At 41.0% G+C, this 24577-nt stretch overlaps 1 protein-coding gene across 9 annotated transcripts in view; it reads right to left on the minus strand.

The window, feature by feature from the left end:
• LOC131324346 (uncharacterized) overlaps positions 1-24577 on the minus strand; it is a 38416-nt gene that overhangs the window by 8866 nt on the left and 4973 nt on the right. For all 9 annotated transcript variants that reach the window (XM_058356288.1, XM_058356286.1, XM_058356287.1 and 6 more), the window contains 9 exons: positions 16314-16397; positions 16180-16221; positions 13858-14013; positions 12306-12383; positions 12130-12198; positions 11969-12034; positions 11735-11863; positions 4247-4303; positions 3532-3621 (listed from right to left, as the gene is read on the minus strand). In XM_058356288.1, coding sequence (XP_058212271.1) covers positions 3532-3621; positions 4247-4303; positions 11735-11863; positions 11969-12034; positions 12130-12198; positions 12306-12383; positions 13858-14013; positions 16180-16221; positions 16314-16397 — 771 coding nt within the window. The remainder of the gene's footprint in view (positions 1-3531; positions 3622-4246; positions 4304-11734; positions 11864-11968; positions 12035-12129; positions 12199-12305; positions 12384-13857; positions 14014-16179; positions 16222-16313; positions 16398-24577) is intronic.

Consider the following 24577-nt stretch of genomic DNA (forward strand, 5'->3'; position numbering starts at 1 on the left):
TGGATTATGATCCGATTAGAGTGCAGTTTCTCGGGTCATGTTCCGTTTCCGTCATTGGGAGAGGCCTATGCCATTGTTTAGCAGGAGGAGGGTAGGAGGGGTGCTATGGTGCATACTCGTACTTCTGATCGTTCTGCCTTTGGTTGCCATTCCTCAGGGTCAGTTTGGTGCTAGCAGTGGGGCTATTGATCGTGAGTCACTCTGGTGTGATTATTGCCACAACACCAGCCATACCAGGGATTTCTGTTGGAAGTTACATGGTCGTCCCTCTCGTGGGTTGGGGGGGTGGATGCGGTGGCCACGGTCGTGGTCTCATGCGTTCTCAGGTCCAGACCCATATTTCGGAGTCTACAGTTGCTACCTTGCCTAATTCTGGGTTTAGTGCAGGGTTCAGGTGTCTTTTGATTCTGTTGGTGGTTTTTCTCAGGGGGAGATGCAAACTCTCAGGCACCTCATGGCTCGGGCTAATTCTCCATCTACTATAGCTCCTACTTCCACAGCAGGTCCTACTTCATCCTATTTTGCTCACACAGGTATTCCGGCTAGTGCATTTACTGCTTCTTCTGCTATTCCTTGGATTATAGATTCAAGTGCTTCAGATTATATGACAGGTTGTTCCTCTGTATTTGATTATTACTCTACTTGTTCTGGTAAGGATAAGGTCAGAATAGCAAATGGGTCGGAAAGGTTCCGTTCGCTATTCTCCCTCTATTTCCCTCTCTTTAGTTCTACATATTCCAAACTTTGCCACTAACCTTTTGTCCGTTAGTAGCCTTACTCGTTCTGCAAATTGTTAAGTGACCTTTTTTCTTACTCATTGTGTTTTTCAGGAATTGAACATCGGCAAGGTGATTGGCAGTGGTAAAGCATAGGGTGGCCTCTATTTTTTGGAGTCTGCACCTCATTCACCCATGTCATGTGGTCTTGCTCTGCAAGCAGATACGAGTTTAGCTCTTTCAATGTTACATCAGTGGCACTGTAGATTGGGTCATCCCTCTTTTGGAATTTTAGATAAACTTTTCCCTAGTTTAATTAAGCATTGTTCTAGAGTCAGTTTTTTTGTGAAGCCTGTGAGCTTGGAAAACATAAACGTTCATTTTATGCACCTATTAATAAACGGAGTGCTTCTCCTTTTATGATTATTCATTCTGATGTTTGGGTCTTTCCCCTGTTACCTCTTTAAAGGTTTTCGGTGATTTGTCACTTTTATTGACAGTTATTATTGTATTACTTAGGTGTATTTACTTAAATCAAAAAGTGAAGTTTCTTCTCGCTTTAAATCTTCTCATGCGATGGTGCGCACCCAATTTGATACGAATATCAAAATTCTCCGCAGTGACAATGGCACTGAGTATATCGATAGGACTATTAGGGCTTTTCTGGATGAAAATGGTATTCTTTTTCAGACGACTTGTGTTGACACTCTACAACAAAATAGAGTTGCTAAACGCAAAAATCGTCATCTTGCTGAGGTTGCTCACTCTCTTTTGTTCACCATGAATGTTCCTAAATATTTATGGGGAGAAGCGGTTTCGATTGTAACTTATCTTATCAACCGTATGTCATCCAATGTTTTCCACTTCAAAACTCCTACTGAGTGTCTCCCTAACAGTTCTTGTGTTCTGACTCTTCCCCCGAGAGTTTTTGGTTGTGTGTGTTTTGTTCATGCTCCTCATTCTTCTGGTGGCAAGTTGTGTCATAAAGCCATTAAATGCATTTTTGTTAGGTATTCTCCTGCCTAGAAGAGCTATAAATGTTATGATCCTCACTCTTAGAAATTTTTTGTCTCTATGGATGACACCTTTTGGGAAACTGAGTCTTTTTACTCTCCCTCCACTCCATCTCTTCAGGGGGAGCAACATGTTAATCAGGAAGAGGTGTTTACATATCAGAATCAAGGGTAATGGTCTTTATCACTTCCTTTTCATTGTGAGGGGGAGAAGGAGAAGTCTGGATTGGAACTTGATAGTGCAAAACAGGACATTGGTGGACGAGTGGATGGGGACATGTGTATCAAACCAAGTGAATGGCCTACTACCTTGGCAACGTATAAAAAGAAAGGCAAATCTTCATGTGTACTGCAACCTTGCCAATCACCATCCCCTGTTCAGTTTCGGACTCTTCAGCTGACTCATCTGATAATAAATCTTCTCCCATTGAACCTCCTATTATTGATTCTGATAATCTTCATGTTGCTCTTCGGAAAGGTGTTAAGTCATGTACTCAACATCTCATTTCCTAGTATGTCTTTTATGATCGTTTATCTCCTTCGTACCATGCCTTTGTTTTGTCTCTGTCTTCTATATCTATTTCACAGAATTGGCAGGATGCGTTCATGATATCTGAGTGAAAATGAGCTATGGAAGAGGAGATGACAACTTTGAAAAAGAATGGCACTTGGGAGTTGGTGTCACTCCCGGGGGGAAAGAAATCAGTGAGATGCAAGTGAGTTTTCACTGTCAAGCAAAATGCTAATGATACAGTTGAGAGATACAAGGCAAGAGTTGTTGCCAAGGATTTTACTCAAACCTATGGTATTGACTACGAGGAGACGTGTGTGCGAGCTCTACTTTCTTGTGCTACCAATTTGAATTGGCCTCTTCACCAGTTTATCATATCTTGAAGTATCTCAAATCAGCTCCAGGGCAATGAATTTTGTTCTTCAATCATGGTCACCTGTGGTTGGAGGCATCTACTGATGCTGACTGGGTTGGTTTTGTGGACGATAGACGCTCTACTTTTGACTATTGTACTTTTCTCGGGGGGAACTTGGTTACCTAGCGAAGTAAGAAGCAATCTGTGGTCACCAGGTCTAGTGCAAAAGCTGAGTATAGAGCTATGGTACATGGTGTTTGTGAGCTCTTGTGGCTCCAAACCTTATTACGTGATTTGAGACTTTCTGATAATGGTCCTATGAAACTCTACTGTGACAATAAAGCTGCCATAAACATTGCTTATAATTCTATTCAACATGACAGAACGAAGCCTATAGAGATTGACAGGCACTTCATCAAGGAGAAGCTGAACAAGGGTTTGATATGTATGCCTTTTGTGAGATCTGAAAATCAATTAGCCGACATATTCACAAAAGAACTTGGTAACAAGAGTTTCCACCCCATTGTGTTCAAGTTGGGCTCGATTGATATCTTCGCACCAACTTGAGGGGGAGTGTTAAGTTATGGGTGTAGTATGCAATTAGTGTATAATTAATCTCTTATGTAAATAGATTAGTAGATAAGGGTGTAATGTGTAATTAATCCTTTACTCTTGTATAACTTAATGTAATGAGAAAACAACCCTAACTTTTGGGTCTCAATTCTTGTGTTCAAGTTTACACTTTGTCATATGGAACCATATTAGTTTTCTCCCTACATGTATAGCTGACTTGTAACCCTAGAGTCTAGTCACAGTATGCATCAGAAGAGAATACAATTATGGATATTATTATACTGCTACATAGCACAATGAAATAGCAAAGTGAAAAAAGTATCCTACCTCAGTAAGAAAAAGGAAGACAAACAGTATACATACCTTGTTAATGAGATGTTTCTCCGAAAATTTGAGGGATTCTGCTTCCTCCTTTGATTGGCTGGCCCTAATTTTGTTTTTCACAACCTCTAACTGCAGATAAATAATACATGGACCAGTGATTTTGCCTTTCATTTCTCCTTAGATACCATTTTTTTTTGTCTCAGGTTGGGCGGGGGTGAGTGTTCAAAGTTCAATTAAAGCAAAATATATTTTGGGTAAATGATATCATCATGCACCATGATAGTGCAGAATGTATATAATTTAAACATAAAAACAAAAGAGAAAAAAGAAGTAAAAATGATACAACAAGAGCCAAAAAATCAGCCAAAACAGCAACCTCTCACAGAGAGTAAAAACAAAAACGAAACCCCTCAATAATGCCACAAAGTTGAGGGGGAAAGATTCTGAAGTAATACTTGGTTCTGAGTGAATAAACTGTTATCACGCAATCCGCTTAAGTACACAATACAGTATGCAGTCAGTCCATAACTTGTTCTACAACCTGAAGACCAGGTTCATATGTCAGACAATATTAACATCCCAATGTACATATATCATCAGAACAACCATCCTTGGGCTTAGTGTGACACCATTTACTGTAGTTGTTTGCCAAAACTACTACAGATTTAACTTCTGGTAACATTACTATTTCTTACGCCAACTTAAATAAAATTCAGGATCTTCAAGAATGTAAAAACACAAAAATTTAGATCACCTCGCGAAATAAAGCATTGATTTGTCTCATGTCCTTCTCTGCCAAATCCAAGAAGACCTGCAAAGAAGTACAGGTAACATGAAACAAATTTTAAAAAAATGAAAAAGAGCAAACTTAAGTGTAGCTCATTTAACATAAGGTAAACTAGATTGATCTCCCCTGATGTATCAAAAAATTTCATGCACCTCCCCTGTCAGACTACAGGCCAAAGGCCTTCAATGGAATGTCTTATTTGACCAATTTACCCTTTAGTTTGACAGGGAAGTTTTTCCGGAAATCAACTACGCCTTCACATTTGTACAATCAATACCTGCTGTTTTTTTTCCAGTGTATAAATCTCTTTTTATTGACCTAACAACCAGTGAAGGACACCCAGCTTTTCACAACCCACGATACTGCTGACCACCACCGTGCCACTGCAATCCACTATCATTGGTCTCCTCCACGACTCCTGCCAACCATTGCTGACCCTCCCTCCATGATGTCAACTTCAAATCCCATTGCCACCACTACAGAGGGGCTACCAGTGATGACAGAACCACCACTGCAGAACAGCAAATCAAACTCTTCTCTACTCAAACCAATTTCACCGGCCCAGGTCTCTCTCTCTCTCTCTCTCTCTCTCTCTCTCTCTCTCTCACACACACACACACACACACACACAGAATATAGAGCTGGTTTGAGATGGATCAGAAACTCTAGGGTATCATAAGATAAATCAGAAATTGCAATAGCGTGCTGTGTGGTGAATCAAAAAGGTTCAACACTGTTGTCGTCTTCATCTTCGAGAGATCAGACTGGTTTTAGAGAGCGGGAGGAGAGACAAATGGGGAGGGGCAAGAGAGATGGGTGGGGAGTGTTAGAAGTGTTTATTAGAATAAGTGGGTTCGTCCCACATCGCCAATCTAATGTACATGTAACTCTCCAGAGTAATATAAATATGTGTGTGTGTGTGTTAGGGTGATATATACCCTATACTCTTCTCTCTCTCTCTCTAATATCACGGTATTAGAGCGTCACCTCTATCTACCACCATGATCGCTGTCGTTCATCTGTTCACCATTACTGAAACCTTAATCCACCATTACCGAAACCCTAATCCACCATTACCGAAACTCAAAACCTGTTCAACCACTATTACCGAAACCCTAACTCCGTTCGACCCTAACCCACCATTACCCAGCTATCGTCAGCCATCAAAACCCCTGAACCCATGCTCGAAACATCCCTCCTAGCCCTCGTCTGCCATCAAAACCCCTAAACCCATGCTCGAAACTCCATTTCAAGATCTGAATATCCAGAAACGTAACTTGATAATCCAGTTTGGAGTTCCAAAACCCTAAAACGCAGATCGAAACCCTTGTTTGAAGCTCGAAAATCCTTTTGCCGTGATCGGAAACCCTCTTGCTGCTCTGTTCTCGTGGTTGCAGACCCTCGTTGTTCTATCTTCATCATCATCAGTGGTTCAATCATCTCGATTGGGTGTCAGTGTGCGCTATTGATCTGATGTGGTAAGATCTGTCTTCGCTTTGTGCTGTATTTGGGCCTATTACTGCTCTGTTATGTCTCTTGTTCCGCTGAGTTTGTCGATTATTACTTCTACTGTGTGGGTGTTGTTCTCGTCGTGGACTTACGTTGGCCAGATTCATGCTGATATGTTGGATTGTAGTGGTGTTTGGTTTGAGCAGTGACAGGTTCATGACTATTGGTTGATTCGGTTGGTTGCATACTGGTCATTTATTAGTTATTTTTTTGTTGGTTCTTATTGGTTGTTGCCTCTCCATTGTTCGGTAAAATGTCTGAGAAGAAATCAGATTCTGATTCTGGTACTGTTTTGGGCTCTAGTTCTACTATTGTTAGTAGCTCATCGAGCGGTTCTCGGTCTTGCGAGAGGCGCCCTATTACTTCCACACCATTAAATGGGGACAATTATATTCTTTGGGCAAAAGCCATTGAGGTGTATTATATGGGTGAGTCTGAGGACTCCTATTTGACTGATGAGCCTCCTGCTACCGATGGACCCACATATAGGGCATGGAAAGCGGTTGATGCTCGTATTTGTTCAGAGTTATGGAATAGTGTGACGGAATAGGTTGTGCTGATGTTCTGTGATACAACTAAAGAGATGTGGACACAGGCAAAAGAATTGTATTCCGGTACAGACAATCTCTGTCGCACATATGACCTTCATCGGTCTTTCTTTGCTATGTCTCAGAGTGATGATTCTTTTGAGGATTATCATGCCAAGTTCCAGCGCATTTGTTATGAATTGGATATCTGTGAGCCACTTATTGCTGATATTCAGGTTATGCGGCGCTAGCGTGAACGTATGAGGGTTACTCAGGTTTCTATCTGGTGCATCATCGACCTTTGGTCCTGTGGGTAATTAGATTTTGGGGACTTATGACTTACCTCCTCTCAGCGAGGTTTTCCATCGTCTCCGTTAGTCATTGTCTATTTCTGCACCCACCCCTCACCGTTCTGCTCTGACTTCCGCTATTTCTGATAGCTCTGTGTTCTCAGTCAGCCGTGGTCGTGGCCGTGATTCTGGGTTTAGTGGTCGTGGCCGAGATTTTGGGTTTAGTGGTCGTGGCTGAGATTTTGGGGTAAGTGGTCGTGGTTCTGGTGACCGTACTGATACTATTATTGGTAATCGGGGAGGTATATTTAGTCGTGGTGGCTGCACGACAGGGGAAGGCCGCAATCGTGGCCGTGGCGCTCAGTTGTGTACTTATTGTGGGGGGACCAATCATTTGGTGGACACATGTTATGAGTTGCATGGTTTTCCTCAAGCTCATTAGGCCGCTGTCTCTGAGGATACTGGACATTTTGCTCAATCTTCTACCAATAGTGTGGTTATTTCAGCTGAGGAGTAAAAGCGCCTATTGTCGTTTCAGACTGCGACAGGACCCTCCACTGTTACGCTCGCTGTCCATCTATTGCTTGTGTTGCCTCATCTCCTTCCTCTCCTTGGGTTATTGACTCGGGAGCTACCGATCATACGACTGGTACACCTACTTTACATTGTCACTTTGTCTGTGCTGATGTCACGTTCAATAAGTCCTTGCCATATTACTCGGATCCTGTTACTACCTGTGATCTCCTTACATTTGAGTCTGTGTTACCTTTGGCTGTCCCAACAGACACTGTTCCACAAAACCCTTTGCAAGTATATGTTCGGCGTTCTAACGCACCAGCACTAACCCAGCCTCCACCTACAGAACCCTCTCAGCCTGCCGAACCATCTTCGCCAGCACCTCCGTCTCCCCCCGGTCTCCAGATTTGCCTGCTCGTCGATATCCGACTCGTGAGAACCGCCACCCGCCGATAAAATATGATTTTTCTAATTATTCTAGCACTTCTCATCCTCTTTCTCGGGTTATCTCTTATGATCATCTTACTCCATCTCTCCGTATTTTCACTACTACTGTCTCTTCCATTTTTTTTCCTACCACTGTTCAGGAGGCATTATTCAGGTCTGAGTGGCGGAAAGCTATGGAGGATGAAATGTCTGCTCTTCATAATAAAGGCACATGGGAGTTGGTTTCTCTTCCTGTTGGTCAAATTCCTGTCGACTGTCGTTGGGTCTATATTGTCAAGTATCTTCCTGATGGCACTATTGAGCGTCACAAAGCTCGCCTAGTTGCCAAAGGCTACACCCAGACTTATGGTGTTGATTATTCAACTCTCCCGTAGCCAAGCTTAGCTCTGTGGGGATTCTTATTTCTCTTGCCGCCAATCTTGGTTGGCCGTTGTTCCAACTCGATGTCAAAAATGCCTTTCTCCATGGCGATCTCTAGGAGGAAGTCTACATGGAGCAACCACCAGTGTTTGTTGCTCAGGGAGAGCATCATACGTATGCGATCTTCGCAAAGCACTCTATGGACTTAAGCAATCTCCTAGAGCGTGGTTTAGCAAGTTTAGTGATGCCGTTATAAGATTTGGCATGCGTCAAAGTCAGTTGATGTGCGGCTCAAGGCAAGATTCTTACCATTGATAATTTGATCCGAAGACGGAGAATCATTGTCAATTAGTGTTGTATGTGCAAAAGAGATGCGGAGTCGGTTGATCATCTACTCATTCATTGCTCGGTGGCTTGGGAGCTTTGGACTATGGTTCTTTCTTGGTTTGCTATGCGATGGGTCATGTCAAGGAGTGTGATGGAACTCTTAATCGCTTGGAGAGGTGCAAAAGTTGGAAAGAGGCGGAAGCAAGTTTGGTTTTGATCCCTCTGTCTAATGTGGATCATCTGGCGGGAAAGAAATTTGAGATGCTTTGATGGGGTGGAAAAACCTTTATATAGAATCAAATGTTTTTTGGTGAATAGTTTGTTTAGTTGGGACAAGAGAGAATGTGATCCTTCTCTTTACCAATTTTTAGATTGGTTTGAACTTTTCTTTTCTCTTGGAAGTGTATTGGACCTTTGTCTCGTGGCCTATTTGTATACGGGCGGCATTCCCTTAATGCTTTCATCTATATAGTTATTTACTTATAAATAAAAAAAATCAGTTAGACCACTCTGTATTCTCCCTTATGTCAGCTCGCGAGAAAGTATTGCTCATTGTCTATGTAGATGACATTATTATTACTGGAGATGATCAGAAAGGGAATGATGAGTTGAAATAGTTTTTACATAGTCAGGTCCACACTAAAGACTTGGGTAACCTACGATATTTCTTGGGTATTGCGGTAGTGAGGTCCAAGGATGGGATCGGTTTGTCTTAGAGGAAATATGTGTTGGATATTCTAGAGGAGACAGATTTATTGGGAGCTAAACCTATGGAGACTCCAGTGGATCCTAATGTCAAACTTTGCATTGATCAGGGGGAGGTATTTCCTCATCTAAACCAGTATCGTCGCTTGGTTGGTAAGTTGAATTATCTTACATCTCATTTGTTGTGAGTTTGGTGAGTCAGTTTATGTCTACTCCTCGTCTTCCACATTGGGAAGCTTGTATTCACATTATCAAGTATCCTACGGCCCATCTTGGACGCGGTTTGTTTTACTGTTGTAATGGTCATTTTCGTATTGAGGAATTAACGGATGCAGATCGGTCAGGGTCACCTTCTGATAGACGTTCAACAACTGGTTACTGTACTTTTGTTGGTGGCAACATAGTTATCTGGAAGAGTAAGAAGCAAATTGTTGTTGCAAGATCTAGTGCAGAAGTAGAGTACCGTGCTATGGCTCATACTACATGTGAGATTGTTTGGCTGAGATTCTTTCTTGAGGAGCTGGGATTTCGATACAGTTACCTATCCTTATGTATTGTGACAATTAGGTAGCGATACATATTAATTGAGGTAGATTGTCACATTGTTCGAAAGAAGATTGACAGTGGTGTATTGGTTACGCCCTTTGTGTCCACAGGAACTCAGATAGCAGACATTTTTACAAAATCACTGTTTAAACCTCATTTAGAGATTTTATGTAACAAGCTGGGATTTTGTGATATCTATTCTCCAGCTTGAGGGGGAGTGTTAGAAGTGTTTAGCCAATCTAATGTACATGTAACTCTCCAGAGTAATATAAATATGTGTGTGTGTGTTAGGGTGATATATAACCCCCCCCCCCCCCCCCCCCCCCCCCGCGTGTGTGTTACGGTGATATATAAACCCACCCCCCCCCCCCCTCTCTCTGTGTGTGTGTTTCACAAGAGTAGCATTTATGTACACACAACAAACCATAAAATACTAGATTGGCAGTAGCGCATCGTTTCGGATCGGGACACACTTGTTTATGACTAGGAAGCATGGATACAGACAAAGTACAAAGAAATGACATGACATGTAATCACAGATACGTCATTTTTCAAGAAGTTATAATGGACAGTTAGGGTTCTGTATTATAAATTATGATAAGTACCGAAACCATTAATTCTATCAACTTAGTGACAAAAACAGAAATAACTCTAATAACGTCAACCCATAACAAAAACAATCACTAGTCACTAGTCACTAGACACATATTTAGGACAAGGCATGTATGGCAATTTTGAATGTGCCCAACTTTTAAAACTTACATTCTGAGCTTCTAATGTGTCCCCAACATGTCCTAACTAAGTGTTCTATTGTGCCCCCAACATCTTTTAGTGTGTCCCCAGCATGTACCCAACATGTCCCTAGTGTATATGACTAACGAAAATGAAACAAAAATTGGGCCACATTTGAGCATGTACAACACATCTCCAGTACATGTCCGTGTCAGGATACGTGAGGCTGATCAACGTGTCTATGCTTCTTTAGTTTGTGATGTACCTTCCTTTATGATGGGGGCCACACTTGTTTAAGATAACTGCAACAATTCAAACAGCCCATGTTTGGTTTATTGTGAACTCTATTCGTGTTCACTCAAGTTCTTCCACACATCCACTTTTTGAGAACATATTTCTCAGAGTACAAAAAAAAAATGGAAGATAAGTGTAAGAAAATTTTTGTGACTGTAATTACCCGGATCCTTTCTGTGTCTTTTAATGATGGATATCACCAACATTTAGTTTACAGATGATATAAGAGCTTATGCTTGAGCCAATTCTCTCATCCAACTTAGATATGGAGAGACAATAATGTTTCACAAAAAGGCTTTTGAACTGGTTTGTAAGGAGTCAGGGAGTGGGTTTCAGGTGAGGACGTTGGTGCACAGTGATAATTGTGGGTGAGCCACTAGAAGGGGGAATGAAGGGGGAAGAAAGTCAGAAACTAAAGATCAATCTGCAATGTGTTTAGAGAGCATGCTTGTCTTTATAAGGTGGGTCAATGAGGGCTTTAGTCTTTTACACATGGATATGAAGGGCACAAAAGTCTCCACTATAGAATTAAGGGCAAACAGGAACTGAGTTTGAAATCCCTGCTGAGCTCAACAATTTCCATCCACCATTGTAACAGTCCTTTAACAAGGGTAATCTGTAACCAAGAAGAGAAGTACAAGGGCGGGCAGTGATATTTCAAAAACCATGAGGTAGGTATCTGTAATTGTCAAAATTGCTAAGGAAGTCAGCATAATTAACCCTCTAACATACTAATCGATGTTCTAAATTTGTAATGAATGCATAAAGTTAATTTCAAAAACTCATCATAGAGATGAGCTGGAATGGATTTTCTTGAAGCAATGGAGAAAGCTCAGCCCCCAAGCATGACAACATAACTTTGTGTACAGAAGCTACCACTTTATGCATATGTCACCAAGAAAAAACACCTCCCAGCACACTGTTCACACGGACCAACACTGGGTATTGTTCTAATATCATCATCAGGAGTGTAATCCAATCGAATCAGGCTTTTACCATACCATGAAGTTCACAATGCCACAGCAGTTACACCAAGCCACTTACTGAAAACAAGTACCACCCGTACAGTTGAAAGGATTAGTAAGGACCGCTGCTATGTATTAACACACATAATGCATGCTACGTGTGCATTATGGGCAATAATGCAGCAGACATGATGACTGTAAATACTCCTCACCAAATGACCAACGGGTATACTGTACCTGTTGCCTGCGCTTCACAGGAAGCTCAGAAAGAACATCCCTCTTGAGTCTGCGGATCATCAGAGTTGCTTTCATCAAGTTGTGAAGCTCCTCATGATTACTGGCACCTTGATACACTCCAAATATACCCTAATGAATTATCATTATTGGCAAGTAATGCAGTCACTATGAGGTATCAAAACCAATCTATTAAAAATCATATAGCTGGATAATAGACTGAAACTACTAACTTACACCTTTGCAATATCGGTTACCGAATTCATGGACATTCTTATATACGTTGGGGTACAAAGCTTCCAGCTGCCAAGCAAAAAAAGGTCATGCACAAACATAACCATATTATCTGCAGATTTATTGAAGTTAATGCTACATGTGGTAAACTAACATAAATTTACCTGTTTAAACAGCTCAATCGGTCGCGATAAAGCAGGAGTTCCACTAAGCAATATTGCATATTGAGCTTTCTACAATTGATAACTTGTAAGTTTGATAGTCATGGAAAATATACGTGCATCCCCACAAGAGAGAGAGAGAGAGAGAGAGAGAGAGAGAGAGAGAGAGAGAGAGAGACCTGTAATATTGGAAGCGAAGCACTTGTTCGCTTTGCTTGGCCATTCTTCAAGAAATGTGATTCATCTGCAATCACAACCTGAATAGACATATCATTATTGATGAAAACATTACTAGCTCTCTATTTGCCCCAGACATAAAGATTTAAGGTGTCCGCAACAGTAGAGATACTGTACGAGTATTTTCAAAGATGTAAAGCTATTGTAATGGTCATGCAAAGCATCTGCGATTTATATTGACAAAAGTGAAACAAATAAAAGAAAGAGGTACTATAGGGATTGATCTACTCCCCACCTGGGGCAGCTGGATTCCAAGCAAAGTCAAAATTGGGGCAACACTATCTACTGAAAAAGGTCAAGCAATAACATGCATATCAGAACATGTGTTCCCTATTAGGCTCCTTCAGTTGTCAGGTCCTTAAGGTGGGAAAGCCGTTCTCGGGAGATGTGAAGGAAAAGGAGACTTGTAATATCTTGCATGCGCTCATTAGATATCAAAAGTTCGCAAGAAAGCTCAAAGTAGCAGACATGGACACAACACCAAGACTACTATGGGATAAAAATGTCAAGGACATGGAAATGTGAAAATTACAATTGCATTTCATACGAAAGTTTACTATCAGGAAAAATTTGTTCAAGTTTGTTCTTTATGAATTGCAAATATCTGCAAAATGAAGCCCAGTAACCATAAACCTAATGTTGCAACGACTCTCTTTCCATTTCTCTTCTTCAGAACGAACTACCAAAATTCGTGGTAATCTGAATTCTGAACGAGGGGACTCAAAAGTTTGATAATATCTATGCTTTTTTCCCTAAAATGTATACTTGTTGTGCTAAATTGGTTTGACCATGCGTACGACAATCAACCCTTTCAGAAATAACTTCAGATACCATAAGCACAGACCTTTTGCTGGATGTAGTTAGTGTGTCATGGTTAACAAGTTGGAAGTAGACAAAGCGACTTAAAGAGAGTAACTGCTATATACCCCTTGCATAGTAAGTAGAAGTACCATCAAGATAGTCCCCGTCCAAGACCCATATAATTGACTTTCAGACAGCACCACAAAAAGCAAAAGGTTTCAAAGGTAGTTCACATTGAAATGAAATCCACAATACAGCAGGCTCATCATTGGGATATAGCGGAACAATGAGAAAATGAAAAAATCAGAGTGCAATTTCTCATCTCCGTTCGGACCTTGACTCATCCTTCCCTACTCCCAGCACTCTGTGGTGGCTCCACAGAAATCAAAAGCTGAAAACACACACACTTCAGCCAACTCAGGCTGTTCTCTAAAAGTAGTGCCAGATTGCACGGTTTTCAGGGGTGGGATATAGTTACAATCCTCTTGGTTACTTAAAACATGGTCATGATTGAAGAATACGAGACAACTAGACATGAATCTGTAAGGAAATGAAAAAAAAAAAAACCAAGTTGTGGATACATGTTTCTGACTCAACATGTCATAACACAAATTGAAGTGTTTGGGAAACATGATACCACAAATTGAAGTGTTTGTGCAAGATTATAATATTCAAAGTACTACATGTGCTCACCTTAAATTCCGATGCCATTAGAATGTTTTGCAACTTGGGAACAACATCGTAAGATAAAATATTGAACATGCCATCAAGATGAATAGAACCCTTGGTATTTGAGTGTACTATTGTGAATCCAGCCCTGTTTGACCCACCACATTGAGACAAAACCACCTACCAACAGATCTACATTAGAATAAATATTCCAATAACTGCACATCTTAGAAAGCATCTCTCTCCAACGAGTACTTTTATTATCCACATAAATAGCATCAGACTTTTGTTGGGTTTGCATTTGAGAAGGCATGGTTAGTCTTATGTGAATTTTGGTCAGATTATCCTCATAATCTGAACCAACCCATGTAAGAGGCAGCATAAATGAAAAAAACTGTGCACACAAAAGAAATGTTTTATTCCTTTTTTAGCTCTCCGGTTCAGCAGCTATTAAGCCATCCAGGAATTCAAATTGCAAAGAAAAGGTATCACATGACGAAAAGCCTCATAATGCATATGTTCAGATAACGCTTGAACCAACATAATTTCAATCTCCATAACTTCAAAGTAAAATGATTATAAGACGTCTAATTCAATTCTGGCTTTCAAGTGAATAGAACATGAGTGTTGTAACTTGTTTCTAATGTGATGGAGAGACCTGGACACATAGGCAACTGAGGCACACATCTCTGTTAGTAGTCCTGAAGAAGGTTGACCCATCAATGTCAAATCTAAGACACAATATAGTTGCATTTTACTCTCTAATAGGAAAGCAAAATGTTAGATTTTCTAATATAGAAGCAAAAACCAAGTCAATTAACTGCTGGTAAGCCTTAAAGGAATGAAAAACCGCACTCTTTACTTTGATACTAAACTTAAAACATAAACTAAGAGAGAATATATAGGGAGGTCTTTAATTCCTACATATGGCTCGATTTCTTGACTCTAGCTGTTAAAATGTAATGGGATTCTTTGTTCTAAAAAACAATCCAAATCCAATTGACTCAAACTCATTTTGTAATTCACAAGTTCATTGAAATTTGCAAGGTTGTTAAAATTGGGATTATATGTGGAATTGCTAGGAGGAACTCATGGATCGAGAATGGTAGGATTCCACATCATATTCTCCCCTGATTGTAGAAAACTCGTCCTCAAGTTTTGCTGCGTTGGGGTAATCATTCCATGAATTTTGGTCTTCTAACAGTCAATTGATAACTCTTTTGTTTTAGGACATTGGAAACTTGAGCAATTATAGCTAGAAAAGGTATTGGACAAATAGCCTCTTGTCTTGCACTCCTGCACAACTTGACACAGATCGCCATATTCTAGGGATGATTTCGTTGAATTCCACTCAAAGTTATCAAGCATTTCAATTTCTAAATTTGTAAAGCTACCAAGCATTCATGATTGATAACACTAGCTCCATCTTAAAGCCTTTTAATTCAATAAATTCATCAAGCAGGGGTACGAGATCCTCACTTCTCTCCTTGTGATCACTCAAGATAAGACAAATCAACGTCTAGGAACACATCATTCAATCTGATCTCAACAGAACGGATATTTTCATTTCTTTGTAGGGTGCTCATGGAAAAACAAAACTGTTCATCGGTCCTCTCCTTGATCTTTCATTTATTGACTGCATTGTGACTTTTAATGCAAAAGCATGAAAACTCAGCAGATAAAATCAAAGGCTCTGACACCAAATGATGCAGCACAACAGGGTGCTATGCTCAATGATGCAGTCCAGAGCAGAAGAAAGATGCCGGAGATGCACATGAAAACAGCAAAGGGGTTGTACCATTGTAGTTACCCTTTAAGGGTTGTAGAGTGAGTAAACTCTACTCAAGATAATTTAATTCCACAAAAGAGCGACTATCACCAGACTCATAGAACTTATATAGTTATGATACCTCTGTGCACAACTGGTAAATTGCACCTAAAGAAAAAAATTTAATTCTTCCTAGTTCCAAGGATATGCAGTCCAAGGGTCATGTAGAACTTTTAGACTCCATAGAAAGACTTCCCGAGTGCTTAAGTTCTGTCCAAACTAGAGAACATAAACTTCATCCATAACTTATCCCCCAAAAGTCTGCCCAAACTAGATAACATAAACTTCATGCATAACTTATCCAGAAAAAAAAAAGATCAAACAACAATCTGCCTAGAACTTGAGTACTCATTTAAGACACCCTCAAAAATGGAAGTCTTCATTCTGCACCTATATGTCCCAACCATGAATGATAGTCCGCAGTGTCTCAAGTCAAATCAAAAAGGAAAGCAATGCTCAATATTTCATGTGTGAACGAAAAGGTAACATAACTTCAAACAGAGCTACAGCATACATACTAGTATATCTGAGGAAGGGATATTCAGCCACTGTTGAATCATCTGTAGTGAAAATCACAAAAAGTATATCAAATTAGGGTGCAGTTTTTCACGTTCAAACTTCAACAGGAGCATATGATAGGAAGGCAACATACAGAAGCCCAATGCAGCCTCAATGAGGATGGGGTAAGAACAAGAACCGGCCAGGCATCACGAATGCAAGTGGTCACAGCGATAGCCTGGAGACACGGAAAGGAAGAAAGCAAGAACAAGAGAGCGTAAAAAACGTTTCGCATTCATTGAAAAGATCCCTACATGAGTCAGCTACAAAACCTAGACAATTTTAGCACACACATGTATCACATTTCAATTTTCAAGTACCATCTTCGCCATATTCTGTTGCATCCCAAGCACAAATTTTGCAAGAGGAAAAAATGCATTATGGAGTAAGGTCATGGAGTTAAGAGTACAGACCCAACATCAGTGTATAAGAAAATCTAGGCTCTCATCTCATGCAACACTAATGGGCAAATGAATTAAAAGCTAGCAACATAAAAGTTAAAAATTACTTCTTAGGAAGAAGCACGGTTGTGTATTACAGTTAAATTCAAGAGAACTTCAACTCAAAAGACAAAATGCCTGAACTAAAATCACCAGACATAAACTCCAAACAACTTTACCTCAAAAAACAGGGGGCAAAACATAGTTGCACAAAACAGGAGTGGGGACGGGAGTGGAGACGGGAGAGGGGATGATCATAGAAGTGTGGGAGCGCCATTGGGAGAGGTTAGGAAAATTATTAAAATTATAGATATTTTTTTTATGGATTTTTATATAATTAAATGTCAAAATGAAAATATTATTCTACCACATACCAACCAACCAACCAAACCGAGCCTTAAGTCCCAATCAATTGGGGTCGGCTTAAAGAATCCTTTTTTTCCATTGAGTTCTGTCAAGGACCACTTATTCATTATTCTACCACATAAAATATTATTAAAATTATGAGCTTCTAGTTAAATTACAATATTTTTAATGTAGCACATGATTACATATTAGAGCTGTTGTGCATATTAAGTAGGTGTAAAAGTTAAAGGCATTATTATGACTCTAGAAGGTTAAGATCAGATGTGCACACGAACAAGAACAAAACAACTTTAAAGGTACCAATTGCAGCTTGAATTGTAAGTTTCTCAACCGTTTTTTGCGTGTAAGTTTCCGTATTGGTTAGGAACGAGCTCCCGTCGTCATTGGAACGAGTTTCTTGGAGTTTCCTCCTCCAAAACGCAGAAATGCGTTCCCGTCGAAGAAATGTGGGCATAGTTGAAGGTTCTTGCAACTAAGGGGCAAAAAGGGCTGTCAAAAGTTGGCTGCTTAAATCTCGGTCAATATATTTACTTATCTTTGCTTTCAAAATAGATTCCTATTGACTGTATTTAATGTAATTAGGAATATACTCAATTAGGTAGAATCAATTAAGGATTTGATTTGATTTTATTCTATTTCCTTATTTATTCTCTTTCCTTATTGTACCTTGTATCCAGTTTATATATTGTACCTCATTATGAGAAGAATAATCTATCAATCGAGTATTTCGACATGGTATTAGAGCAGGTTCCAAGAACCTGATTTCTCCTTTCTCTTCTTTTCTTGGTCTCTCGACCAAGTATCGTCTTTATTCTTCTTCTTTTTTAGAGCCAGGGAGCCTGTCTCTATTCTCTCTCGAACAATCTCCGTTTCTCAGATCTATCTGAGAAACCCATCTTTACCGACCTTCTACAGACTCTACCGCCCACTCAGTCGGACTCCGGCAATCTCGCCTAAACCATATCAACTCCGAGTATCTCTGTTGCATCTCCAACGACCACGTAATCTTTTTTCCAGGGCTTGATATCGACTGGGCAGTGCTCAAGATCTCTGGTAATATTTGGTTTATTCCTATTTTTTGGTTTGCTCTCGTGTTATGGGTGATAAGGATAAGAAAACCGAAACATCAGGCTTTAAGGACACTGTTAGGGATCCATTTCATCGTCGTTCTCTCACCTCAATTAAATTAAATGGGGCCAATTATTTGCCATGGTCACGTGCTGTGACTGTTTCTTTGTGAGCAAGTGGTGAGACTTCCTATATCACTGATGCCCCGTCTGAAGATTCTGTTTGGATTCAAAATGATTCGTATATTATGACTTTGCTTTGGAATAGTCTTGAACCTAATATTTTTAATAATGTTGCATGTCTTGACACATCCAAAGAAGTATGGGATACTTTACATGAGTTATATTCATCCGAATAGAATCTCTCTCGCATTTATCAGATTTATCAGAATATTTTCTCTTTCCAACAAGGAGATCGATCAGATGATGAGTACTTTTCCACCTTAAAACTGATGTGGGATGAGTTAAATGTCTATAAACCTTTAACCACATATTTAAAGGTTCAGCAGAAGTACATAGATGAATTTCGAGTTACCAAAATCTTGTCCGAGCTGAATTCAGAACTTGTTCCTCTCAGTCCCCAAATTCTTTCCGGCAAGGAAGTTCCTACCATTGGTTAGGCTTTTGCTCGCGTTCGAAGGGCTACCCCTCAGTCTTCTGTTTTAGAGCATCCAACTCCATTTGCCCTAGCTGCTCCTGCTACTGGTCCTATTCCATCTTCTGGGAATTTTAGCCACTCTAATCCCCCCAACAGTCGTAGTGGTTCTTATGAACGTGGTGGTCGACGTGGCAGCCGTGGGGGGCGTGGTGGTCGTGGCACCAAGAAGTGTACACATTGCAATGCAACAAATCACATTGTTGAGTTCTGTTGGAAGCTTCATGGCAAGTCGGCTTGGGCTAATCAGGCTACATTTGAGGGGGAGCTGTCTGGGCTGGCTCCTCCAGATCAAATTCCTATCTCTAGGTCTGAGTATGATTCCATGTTTCACAAGGCTAATGCATCTTCGACTTCCATTGCGACTCATGTCTCATCAGGTAATACTTGTCTTCACTCATCTTTTCGTACTGGCAGTGCTCCATGGATTCTCGATTCTGGAGCATCTGATCATATGACAGGTGATTTGTCTCTTCTTATTGATGTCGTTGCACCTTTCGTTCCTTCTTATGTTACTAATGTAGATGGTACTAAAATTTGTGTACATGGCATTGGTACTTATCGACCACCCATCACACCAATTTGTCTTCCCGAGACTGCTCCTTGACCACCCATAAAGCAGGTCTATGTTCGTCTTCGTCGCTCTTCCGTCGCCGCACCACCCATTGCTCCTACAGACCCAACTTCTTTACCCACATCATCTCCTTCACCGTCCGAGGATCCGGATCTTGACTTGCCTATTGCCGTTCGTAAGGGTACGCGTTCTTCCACTTTCCATCCTATTTCTCAATTTGTGTCATATGATCGTTTATCTCCCTCTTTTCGCGCTTTTTCTGTGTCTCTATCTTCTGTTGTTGTTCCTAAGTCTTATTTGGAGGATCTTTCCCATCCTGGATGGCGCTCTGCTATGGAAGAAGAGATGCGTGCCTAGTCCATAAATCATACTTAGACCCTTGTTCCCAAGCCTACAGGAGCACATATAGTTGGTTGTCTTAGGTGTTTACTGTCAAACAAATCCTGATGGTACTCTTGATCGACTGAAAGCTCGTCTTGTGGCCAAAGGTTTCACCCAAATCTATGGGCTCGATTATACTGAGACTTTTTCTCCAGTGACCAAACTTAATTATGTACGGATTGTTCTCTCCCTTGCAGCAAATCTTGATTGGCCTCTCCATCAGCTTGATGTCAAGAATGCCTTTCTACATGGGGATCTGTCTGAGACTGTCTATATGGCACAACCACCTGGTTTTGAGTCCAAGGGGGAGTTTGTGTGTCGTCTTCACAAATCTATATATGGCCTCAAACAGTCTCCCCGGGCTTGGTTCGTGTAGGGAGGTATTCCCGAACAGGCTCAAAGAGGGCTCGAACATGTGGTACGTGGGACCATGGTATAGATACGATAGGGATGGTCGCTGTGCAATACGGTGGTCGGCGACAGGGACCAGTGACATTAGAAGTCAATAGTCCAGGAAGTCTGTGCAGGGCCTTAGACCAGTGAACATGAGAAGTTATTGGCCCAAGGGTTAGATAAAAAAGCAGTGACATATGAAGTCACTGGTCCAAGTAGCCTGTTCGGCAATGAGAAGACCGAACAGGAGGAGAAATCCGGGAAAAGCAGCCTCAGGTGCAAGGAACACTTTGGAAGGGTCCAGAACAGTGGTATTCTGTTAAGGAATGAGATCCCGAGAATGTAGGATCTGGGAAAGATACCCAATAGGAATGGGATGTTCGACTAGTTATGGAAGAGAGTCCTAAAAGGACTAAGGTAATGAATTGATAAGGGAACGAGAATCCAAGATATCCTGGGTTTCCTATACGAGATAGGAATCCTAGGGCAACAGGGATGCTTCGGCAGCAAGCATCTATGAATCTATAAATACGAGGTAAACCTAGAGGTAAAAGGTATGCAATACGCAGCACTTTGCATTATACAAGTTTCTTACTGATAATTAGGGTTTATTGCTAGTACGTGATACTAACTTAGGCATCGGAGGGTCTTTGCCACGAGAGGCAGAGGTGCGTTCACCCCGTCTCTATTTTGCAGATTAGGTTCCTGACGACGTGCTAGAGTTCCGGTGAAGAGGCACGAGAAGCCGTTACACTCTTGTGCTGTTTCAAAGCCTCTTTCGTTTTCTCCACTTACAAATTGATAAGTTCAGTAATACTGTTATTTCTCATGGTATGACTCGGAGTCAGGCTGATCACTCTGTGTTCTTTAAAAAGACCACTCATGGTATTGTGATTCTCGTGGTTTATGTGGATGATATCGTCATCACCGGTAGTGATAGCATTGAGATTCAAACACTAATTCGCCATCTTGGTTCTAGCTTTCTTACCAAAGATTTAGGCAAGCTTCGATATTTCCTTGGCATTGAGGTGGCTCGTTCCAAAGCGGGCATCAGTTTATCATAAAGGAAGTACACTCTCGATCTCTTGAAAGATACAGGTTATATTGGGTCTAAACCTGTAGCTACTCCCATGGAGACTAATCTTAAGTTAATGCCTGAAGATGGTGAGCTGACTTACGACCCTGAGATGTATCAGAGACTTGTAGGAAAACTTATTTATCTAACTATTACTCAACCCGATATCTCCTATGCAGTTAGTGTTGTCAGTCAATTTATGATTCGTCCTCAAGTTCCTCATATGGAGGCAGTTGTTCGTATCTTGAAGTATCTCAAAAATGCTCCCGGACGTGGACTTCTCTACAAATCATCTGGACATCTTCATATTGAAGGATATACAATGCTGACTGGGCAGAATCTCCTGTTGATTGTCGTTCTACTACTAGCTATTGCACCTTTATAGGAGGCAATCTTGTGACATGGAGAAGTAAGAAATAGTCAGTTGTAGCACGTTCTAGTGCTGAGGTGGAGTATAGAGCAATGGCTCATACCGCTGGTGAGTTGACTTGGTTGCGCACACTTCTACAAGAGTTTGGGATCCCGGTACATGGTCCTTCTCCTCTATATTGTGATAATCAAGAGGCTATCCACATTGCTAATAATCTAGTATTCCATGAGAGGACCAAACACATTGAAGTTGATTGTCATTTCATTTGGTCAAAGGTGGAATCTAAAGATATTAGCACTCCTTTTGTTCCTTCAGGCTCTCAACTGGCTGATATTTTCACCAAGGCACTTCCCAAGACTTCCATTGATACTATTTGTCGCAAGCTGGGAGTATACGATGTTTATGCTCCATCTTGAGGGGGAGTGTTAACTATATTTAATGTATTGAATGTAATTAGGAAGATACTCAATTAGGTAGAATCAATTAAGGATTTCATTTTATTTTCTTCTCTTTCCTTATTTTGCCTTGTATCCAGTCTATATATTGTACCTCATTGTGAGAAGAATAATCTATCAATCAAGTATTTCGACAATTCCTATCATAACTATGTGAATATATATTCTGTATCTTCTTGTAATATGCTATTTTGGGACATGTATCGTAATCAAATCATAGCATAATCATAGGGTAATCATATCGTAATCATATCATAGCGTAATCATATTGTAGACACCCCAATCTGGGCTTCCAGATTAGTTTACTCACGGTTTTTGATTCCCCGATGATGAAATGGATCAAGAACACCCAGGGAATGATAGTGTGTTTGAGCTTTGAGTGTTTGCAAAACCCTTGAACCTAACCTAGCCTAAGCCACTTTAAAAACCAAAAACCCTACTGATGCGCGCCAGGGCGCAACCATCCCGCGCCGGGGCGCACCATCGCACGTCAGACTCATTCCATCGCGCGACAGAGCGCCAGGGCGCACCATCGCGCGACAGACTCAGTCTGTCGCGCGACGGAACCTCGTGGACTGGCTAAACTCCTCTCCTGGCACCAACCAGATCCACCATTCCTCCCTATAAATACCCCACTCTTTCTTCCATTGAAGGGGTTCCAAAAAAAAAAAGACATTCAAAAAGGTTAGTATTTTTCCAAAGGTTCAAGAATTTCAAAGGGTTACATATATTCTAGCCTTAAGTTACAATCACTCAAGAACAAAGCTTGTTCTTTGCTTCTACCACTCAAACTCCTCAATCAAGCCTTCAAACATCAAAGTTCAAACACCTTTCAAACTCAAAAACCAAAGGTATAGCTTACCTTTGTTCTACTTTCTGTTATGATCCCTGAGGGGGGCTGGCAGGGCCAAGGCTGGTAATCAATACCAGTCCTGGTCCTAAAGCTGGCAAGGTTTCAAAAACCGTCGTGGTAGGACCAGCGCGCGACGGTCCCACTCTCGCGCGCGACACTCTGTTGTTGCACGCGTTGGACCGCGTGGGGATTGGTTTCCTACTGTTTTATGCTTTTATTTCATATAGATCACTGTTAAGTATGATAAAAATCAGTTTACTGCTTTCTTTAGTATAAACTGCTAGTTTGTAGTTCAATATGAGTTTCTGCTATTTTGGAGTACCCCTGGGATCATTCTGGACCTTTCCCAGAACCCAGAAATGTGTAAACCAAGCACTGATCTAGTTGTGGGCGCGACCATCCCGCGCAGGGGCGCACCATCGCGCACCAGACTGGCTCCATCGCGCGCCAGAGTGACTCCATCGCGCGACTGTCTGCCTCTGACCAGTGAATGGCCTTGCACGGGTAGCTCGGCCTTAGGCCATTATTTTGTCCCCACACTGTTTATGGGGTGTTTTATTAATTTGTAGGGCTTTACAGCCTTTAAACTGTATATTATGCTGCTATAAACTGCGTGGTTTGTCCTGGGTGTGCACTGGTCCTTTCAGAGCTCAGAGAGTTTGAGAATAAGAGCTGTGGGTTTGAGCTCACCGGCGCGCGCGTGTCTTGGAGTTGTGCGCGCAGAAGTAAACAGCATGTAGTGACTCGTTCAGTGCATGCTGGTTTATTCCTGCGCACGTCACTCCAAAACAAGGGCTTCCCAGTTTGTTTAAACTCCCACAGCAGTCTGTTCTCATCCTATACTAACTGCTCATTCATGCATGCTATCTATCACATCCTGCAAACATGTTACAGTTTTAATCCCCGATTAACTGTTCCCCCGCCCTAATTGGCTAAAAAATTGATTAATCAAACAGAATCGCAAACAAACATTTTCGCAAATGCCTAAGTAGAGACCGATCTCCGGATTGGGCGAGAGGGGTGCCATAAAACCCTTCCCCTCTCGTAACCTGGCTCCCGAACCTAGATATGGTTATGACCGACTGGTTCCTTAACTTTTTCAAATCAAACAGCGCGGCAAGCGCTTCGAAATACGGTTCCTTGGGTGTCAGACCTTCAAACCCGAGTGGCGACTCTGTATTTTGCGAGCGCTTGACGTCCAGCTAAAAAGCGCTCCCGCGAACCGGCATTTTTCTCTCCTTGGGAAGGGAACGGAATCCTTTTCCCAAAAAGAAGAAAAGGGCACGCATGCCCACACATATCGTAATCAAATCTTGTAATCTTCATTTCTTAGGCATAGCTTTACTCTATTTAAAGGTGTACTCACCTCATTGTAATTCATTCAGAAATAACATTAGTATTTTCCGTCTCTGTTTCTCTGTTTTCTATCAAACTACCCAAAAGTCTAAAGAGCAATATTTCCAAAGAGGGTATCTATAATAACGTTATTTGAATGTAATTTATGTGCCCCCAAGAGAATGCGTCAGGCTGCTATAATAATCATAGAAAGTAACATATTAACTCTCGTAGGTTTTGTAGCTCTTGTGATCCATTTCTTAATAACACTTACTCGAAGTTCTTCTTTCTCAATCTTTTTTGGTCATAAAAACGATACGTATCATCATAACACATCCAAATGCTAAGGACAAAATAAATACCATCTTCTCTAATAAGTAAAAAGTTTATCGAA

This window comes from Rhododendron vialii, chromosome 4a (assembly GCF_030253575.1).
Source record: "Rhododendron vialii isolate Sample 1 chromosome 4a, ASM3025357v1".
NCBI lineage: Eukaryota > Viridiplantae > Streptophyta > Magnoliopsida > Ericales > Ericaceae > Rhododendron > Rhododendron vialii.